The 7,406-nt window shown below is 46.3% G+C and overlaps 2 protein-coding genes across 2 annotated transcripts; both read left to right on the forward strand.

Annotated features, from left to right (window-relative positions):
• Positions 1 to 360: 360 nt before the first annotated feature.
• On the forward strand, positions 361 to 2,149 carry LOC129753191 (uncharacterized). Its single transcript, XM_055748991.1, has 3 exons — positions 361 to 1,408; positions 1,806 to 1,871; positions 1,941 to 2,149. Exons 1-3 carry the CDS (start codon positions 361 to 363, stop codon positions 2,147 to 2,149), a joined length of 1,323 nt encoding a protein of 440 aa, XP_055604966.1.
• Positions 2,150 to 2,743: 594 nt separating this feature from the next.
• Positions 2,744 to 6,793, forward strand: LOC129753192 (uncharacterized). Its single transcript, XM_055748992.1, has one exon. The coding sequence runs from the start codon at positions 2,744 to 2,746 to the stop codon at positions 6,791 to 6,793; it is 4,050 nt and encodes a 1,349-aa protein (XP_055604967.1).
• Positions 6,794 to 7,406: the final 613 nt, after the last annotated feature.

The raw sequence follows: 7,406 nt of genomic DNA on the forward strand, positions 1-7,406 counted from the left end.
ATTTGGATATTTGGCAGTCGTTTTTTTCCTAACCTGCCGCTCAACATATTTTTTTGTTCAGGTTAGTTAGAACAGTATATGTTTAGCCGAAGTTTTTCAATTCTGCATACTACATCTACTATTTCGATTGCCTCTCATGAACATTGATGTCCTGGACCGCAAGCAATTAATCTCAATAAAGCAATAAAAAGCTTAATAGCAGTCGTCCGAGATTTACCTGTAGTGGAGTCGAACCGGTTGTTCCGGTAGGTTAGTAGCACTACAGTATATGTCCTTCACGAAGCTAGGCATAAAGGTTCAAATACTTACGCTCGCTCTCATTCAATTTCTGTCAACTGCGTGTGAGTTTAACGCTTCATCATGCCCGGGCCATCACAAGGTACCAAGAAATCGGTTACGTTTAAGATTTTGCAAGTCAAACTCAAAGGCCTGCAGGATATTTTTGATAATATCTACAAGTTTGTGGAAACACTACATTCAGCTAGTGTGTCTGCCAGTGATGTGAAAGTTCGTTTAGAAAGAATTGATGATTCATGGGAAAACGTCAATAGTGCCATTATGGAGTTAGAGGTTCATGATGACTACGATGCTGCCGAGTACGACTACGCCCAGGATCGAGCAACGTTTGCTGACCGCTACTACACCGCGAAGGCCAGGTTGATGGATAAGGCGAGACAGTTGGAAGACGGAATTTCTCTGAATTCTACGATTGTTGGATTGGAAACTTCGCAGCACCCTACCGTTGAGCATGTTCGCTTGCCGCAGATCAAGTTGCAGACCTTCGATGGCAACGTGGATGAGTGGCTGAGCTTCCGTGATTTGTACACCTCGCTGATACACTGCAAACCAGATCTACCTGAAATCGAAAAATTCCACTACTTGAAGGGATGTTTGGCAGGTGAAGCAAAGGCTTTAGTGGACCCATTTCCTATCACCCGGGCCAATTATCAAATTGCGTGGGACACGATGACGAAACACTACAACGATAGTAAGCTGCTTCGACGTCGACAGGTGCAAACTCTCTTCAATCTACCAACCCTTGTGAAGGAATCTGGAGCGGAGCTGCAATCATTGCTAGAAAGCTTTGAAAGAGCAGTGAATACACTCGATCAGCTGGTAACGCGCGTCGATTACAGGGACCTGCTTCTTCTGTACATTCTGAGCTCACGGTTGGATGCAACGACACGCCGAGGTTGGGAGGAGCAGTCGTCTTCCAAGGAAAAGGATACACTGAAGGATCTGACGGAGTTTATCCAAAGGCGCGTTCGAGTTTTGGGTTCACTTCCGGCCAAGCAGGAATCAAAGGTTGATTTCTCGCAGTCGTCAAGGAGGCGCCAAGTACCAACCAAGACAAACTTCAACGCTTCTCAATCACATCAGTCAGGGGGACGATGTTCTGCATGTTCGGGTACGCATCTGCTTCACGAATGCGCAACGTTCAGGAAAATGTCGATAGCTTCCAGGGACAACCCGCATAGCCAAATACGATATGCTGAATCTTCAGTATTATTCGGTTCTGATCACATTAATAGGAACGTTTCACATTGCGTTTTGGCTAAATGTGCCTCCGCTAGAACGGATGAAATATCATTCTTGAAAGATACGATTAATACTTCTTTAAATAAATGGATTATTATTGCAACACGCCGAAATGATAAAAAAATATTTTGGAAAGATTAGATTAATCATCTCGGGAATAAAAAGATTATTTTTGCAACGCGCATCGAATTTTCTGCTGTCACTTAAAAAACGTGGCCAAGCGCGCTTAAGCTTTTCGTTTTGTGTTCCGGAATTGTGGGAGGTAGCTTTTGGACCCTCCGAAATCTACGCGGAAGCATTCGGGGACGACCAGACGGCAGGTGCTGATGAAGGTAAGTGAAAACCTCTTAATTTAGAAGAAAATATTAATTAAAATTGATTTTATTTTTGCGCACCGATAGATTCCAAGGAAATGTGGATACCGGAAAAGTGTCAAAAGCACTGCAAAATGGCACATCCAGAAGATGCAGCGGTTCTTGAACATCCGGAAGATTCAGGCGAGGCCGATGGAAGTACGAATGCAGGTGGCCACGAGACCAAACCGGCAAAATCTCAGCGGAAGACGATAGCGAACTCTAACAATGGTGGCCGGAAAAGATACGATGTGTAACCTGCAACAGCACCACTAGCCAGTTTCCCGGTTGATGTACCTCTCCGCTACCGAAGAATAATTAGCCGCAGCAGCACACGCTATCTTCGCGTATGGAGTTTTTTTTTATAAAATAAAAATCTTCGGAAGGTGTAAAATAATATATGAATAAATAAACGAAATTTTGTTTCGTAATTGTAATCTTTTAATCAAAACTACACGAAATGCTGTATCGTTTTTTTCTTATGAGACGATCATTTAGTATAGATTCCACATATCATCCCACTCGCTTCAAAACGAGTAGAAAAAAGCAAAAAAATTGAATGGTTACTCTACTTAACGACCCGTTCCCTGTATCGTAAAGTGCGTCCAAACGATTCCATATCATGAAAAAATGATAAGCCTAATCTTACATTAATAATCCAAAACTATAGAAGTAATCTTTTGGGTGTCTTGGGAAGAAGATAATGGGAATAGTCATTGTATAATACTGATTCATGCGGGAAGCTAGTTCGGAACAACTCGTTGTGCAGGAACTGTCTTAGGCACGGACATTTGGCTGCAGATTGTACTTCACGCTTTCTCTGTCGGAGCTGCAAGGGCAAGCACCACACCATGGTTTGTTTTCGATCGGAATCCAACACTGAGAGCAAGGGCTCTAGTTTACAAGGCGGAAATCCAAATGGGTCTGGAGAAGGTACTAGAATCAGGGAGACTACATCGGCCAATCTTTCGGGGCATCGCACATCTTCCGTTCTACTTGCTACAGCGGTCGTTCTAGTGGAGGACGACAATGGTGTTTCTCATCCAGCGAGGGCGCTGCTGGATTCAGGATCAGAATCGAACTTCGTATCGGAAAACCTCATGCAGCTGTTACAGGTTCAGCGCCGGCAGGCAGACGTCTCAGTTCAAGGTATTGGGCAAGCAGTAGCAAGAGTGAAGCACAAGGCCAATCTTCTCGTCAAATCAAGGATTTCAAACTCTCGATACAGGATGGATTTCTTGGTACTTCCAACAGTCACAGCGGATTTACCAACTTCGAGCGTCAACGTTAATGGATGGAAATTGCCAGACGTCGAGCTAGCCGATCCAACATTCTTCGAAACTAGGTCGGTCGACATGGTGCTTGGGATTGAACACTTCTTCTCATTCTTCAAGGCCGGAAAAAGGATGCAATTGGGAAATGGTCTTCCTACATTCACCGAGACGGTATTTGGTTGGATTGCAACAGGCGCGGTCAACATGTACGATCAAGCGACGAGGATTTCTTGCAACGTGGTGGCAACGGGTGGTCTGGAACAGATTATGGCGCGGTTTTGGGCTTGCGAGGAAATAGAATCGGCAGTAATTTATTCACCAGAAGAGCTGCGATGCGAGGAGCACTATGTGCAAACGGTGGAGAGAGGCAACGACGGTCGATACACGGTATCACTTCCGCAAAATGAGAATGGGTTTGAAACGGTGGGCGAGTCGAGGGACATCGCCATGCGACGATTGCAGAGTATTGAACGTAGACTTCTGAGGGAACCAGAGTTGCGTCAGGAATACAACAAGTTTATGCAGGAATACCGAGAATTGGGACACATGCATAAGGTACACATCAATCCAGCCGACGATAAAAAGAGGTGTTATCTTCCGCATCATCCAGTGGTAAAACAATCCAGCACAACCACCAAGGTACGCGTGGTTTTCGATGCGTCGTGTCGAACAAGCACAGGAAGGTCACTGAACGACGCATTACTTTGCGGACCAGTCATACAAGACGATCTTCGATCACTCATACTTCGCAGCAGAACGAGACAGATTATGTTGGTAGCCGACATTGAAAAAATGTTCCGTCAAATCAAGGTGCATCCAAACGACATGCCGTTTCAAAGTATTTTGTGGCGTAATTCACCTGACGATGAGGTGGAAACTTATGAATTGGCAACGGTTACGTATGGGACCAAACCTGCCCCATTTTTGGCTACCAGAACTCTAAAGCAGCTGGCGATGGATGAAGGTGAACGTTTTCCTCAAGCGGCAATATCGTTGATGCATGACGTTTACATGGACGATGTTTTAACTGGAGGAGCCAATGTTTCGGAAGTAGCTGAACTTCGTAGACAACTTGAGCTGTGCGCAACTAGTGGCGGATTCTGCTTCAGAAAATGGGCTTCAAATTCTTCGGAGGTTCTCCTAGATGTTTCCCCGGAAAACTTGGCATTGAAAGAAGAGATTGGTGTCGATCTAGATCCAGATCCTGCAGTTCGCACGTTAGGGTTGACATGGTTACCAGGAAGGGATGTTCTCAAATTTCATTTCAACATAGCGGATTTGGAAGGCGTTGAAAATTTAACCAAACGGAAGGTGTTGTCGTCCATCGCTGCTCTGTTCGATCCCCTAGGTTTCATCGGAGCTGTAGTGACATCGGCTAAGATATTCATGCAAAGGATTTGGTGCCTCAAGGGTGCTGACGGTAAGAGCGTAGATTGGGATCAAGCTTTGCCACACCAGATGGCAGAAGACTGGCGCAATTTTCACGAAAAACTCTCACTCCTGAATAATTTGACGATATCACGCTGTGTTATCATACCGAATGCTACGGAAATTCAGCTGCATGTGTTCACAGATGCCTCAGAACGCGCATATGGTGCCTGCGCGTATTTTAGGAGCGTAGATACAGATGGCAGAGTAAAGGTATCGCTGCTTACATCCAAATCGAAAATAGCCCCCTTGAAAACGCAGTCAATCCCTCGATTGGAACTTTGCGGAGCTTTGCACGGAGCACAGCTTTCAGAAATGGTCATCAAGGCAGTCAAATTCAATCCCAAGGTATTCTTCTGGTCTGATTCATCGTGCGTGCTGCAATGGCTGAAGGCAACCCCCAGCACGCTTACGGTATTTGTCGGAAACAGAGTTTCCAAGATTCAACAAATTACGGAGCAGCATGTATGGAATCATGTACCAGGAACCTGTAATCCAGCGGATCTCATATCGAGAGGTTTATCACCAGGAGATATTATCAACAACGAACTATGGTGGGAAGGTCCTCAATGGCTGAAAAACGACGACAGCAATTGGCCTAACGCACCGGTAAAATTCAATGAAGACGAAGTAACTAAAGAATTTCGACGTGAGGCGGTTCAGTGTTCGGCGGTCGAAAAAGAAGCATTTGGAAGGTGGTACGTTAAGCAGTTTTCCACGTTCAGCGATATGGTTAGGAGGACGGCGTATTTGCGACGGTATTTGAAGCCAATTCAGAAACGAACGCAAGCCGAAGGCTTTCTGACTACGGAAGAGCTGAAGGAAGCGGAATTCATCATCATTCGCCACGCACAACAAGAAGACCTAAGCGAAGAATGGAAAGCACTCAAAAAGCAGCAGCCTGTTCCACGAAGCTCGCAGTTACGGTTTTTTAACCCGATGCTTTCAGAAGACAACCTTATCCGAGTTGGTGGTCGACTCAGACATTCTAGCGAAGCAGAGAATACGAAACACCCGATAGTCCTTCCTGCAAGACACCCGATAACCAGAATGATTATAGAACACTACCACAAGTGTTTGCTCCACGCCAGCCCGCAACTACTACTCGCAACAGTGCGGCTAAAGTACTGGCCACTTGGAGGTCGGAATGTCACCCGGAATGTGGTACATCAGTGTCAGCGTTGTTTCCGAGTAAAGCCGAAGGCCATCCAGCAGTTCATGGGCGAACTTCCAGCAGCCCGAGTCACCGTTGCTGCACCCTTTAGTCGCACTGGTGTAGACTACTTTGGTCCGGTTTATCTACGCCTTGCTCCCCGTAGACCAGTTTCTAAGGGTTACGTCGCCCTTTTCGTCTGCATGACTACGAAGGCCGTACACTTCGAGCTGGTGTCTGATTTGTCGACGGAACGGTTCATTCAAGCGTTAAGGAGATTCACCGCAAGACGAGGAAAATGTTCAGACATTTACTCGGACAATGGGACGAATTTTGTAGGCGCCGACAACCAGCTCCGTAAACTACTATCTAGCGAAGCTCACAAGGAGAAAATGGCACGAGAATACGCAGGAGAAGGAATCAAGTGGCATTTCAAACCGGCCGGCGCGCCGCACTTTGGAGGATTATGGGAGGCGGCGGTACGATCGGCGAAACACCATTTGATACGCGTCTTGGGGGACAATCCAGTCAATCCTGAAGATTTCACCACATTGTTGGTTCAAGTAGAGGCCTGCTTGAACTCACGACCAATTACATCGCAGTCAGAAGATCCCAACGACTTGGAACCTCTGACTCCCGGACACTTCATAATTGGCAAACCAATACAGCAACTACCAGATCCGGACTTCTCCAAAATTCCCATGAACAGACTTCACTACTGGCAGGCAGTTCAGAAACAACTACGAGAATTCTGGAAGAGATGGCGAACGGAGTATCTTACGCAGCTACAGGGACGAGCTAAACGTTGGCAACCGCCAATCAAGATTGCTGAGGGTCAGCTCGTCGTAATGCGTGAGGAAGGTTTACCACCAGCCCGGTGGAAATTGGCACGCATTCTTCAACTACACCCTGGGGATGACGGGGTCGTCCGCGTGGTGACCTTAAAAACAGCAAAGGGCTCGACGACGCGACCTGTGGAGAAGATCTGCATACTTCCACCGGTAGATTCTAACGAAGACTATTTGGTATCTCCTGATCAAGATTAGTTGGCTCCACACATACCCTTGTTCGAGAGTTCTGCTCTTTTATTTTCAGAAATACCCAGAATTTCAGTGTGGGCGAGAATGTTGCGAATGTTGAGGAATCCAATTGGTGGTTGCGAGCCACTGATCGATGACGTCATAACAAGTTCAACCTGTGATCCACACCCGAGAGGAATCGAGAGCGAATCAGATGGCTCAAGGAGGAGTTCTCCAGCATCAACATCTTCACCATCTGGAATAGCAATACAACTACACTATCATCATCTTTGGGAGAGGGTCTGCAGCATCCACATCTTCGTCATCTGCAGCAGAAATACAGCTGCACTATTATCATCTCTATTTCTCCCATGGGGGAACCAATCAACCGATGTCAACAATTCTGCGCGCGGAGGATTGTTGACATCGGTTGATTGGTTCCCCCATGGGAGAAATAGAGATGATAATAGTGCAGCTGTATTTCTGCTGCAGATGACGAAGATGTGGATGCTGCAGACCCTCTCCCAAAGATGATGATAGTGTAGTTGTATTGCTATTCCAGATGGTGAAGATGTTGATGCTGGAGAACTCCTCCTTGAGCCATCTGATTCGCTCTCGATTCCTCTCGGGTGTGGATCAC

The sequence above is a fragment of the Uranotaenia lowii genome, chromosome 3 (assembly GCF_029784155.1).
Source record: "Uranotaenia lowii strain MFRU-FL chromosome 3, ASM2978415v1, whole genome shotgun sequence".
In the NCBI taxonomy this organism is placed as follows: Eukaryota; Metazoa; Arthropoda; class Insecta; order Diptera; family Culicidae; genus Uranotaenia; species Uranotaenia lowii.

Excerpts from the sequence above, each read along its gene's own strand:
- LOC129753191 (XM_055748991.1), top strand. The coding sequence starts at position 361 with ATGCCCGGGCCATCACAAGGTACCAAGAAATCGGTTACGTTTAAGATT. Across the intron at positions 1,409-1,805 it reads ACGATGTTCTGCATGTTCGG|CTTTTGGACCCTCCGAAATC; the intron begins GTACGCATCTGC and ends TGTGGGAGGTAG. Across the intron at positions 1,872-1,940 it reads GACGGCAGGTGCTGATGAAG|ATTCCAAGGAAATGTGGATA; the intron begins GTAAGTGAAAAC and ends GCGCACCGATAG.
- LOC129753192 (XM_055748992.1), top strand. The coding sequence starts at position 2,744 with ATGGTTTGTTTTCGATCGGAATCCAACACTGAGAGCAAGGGCTCTAGT.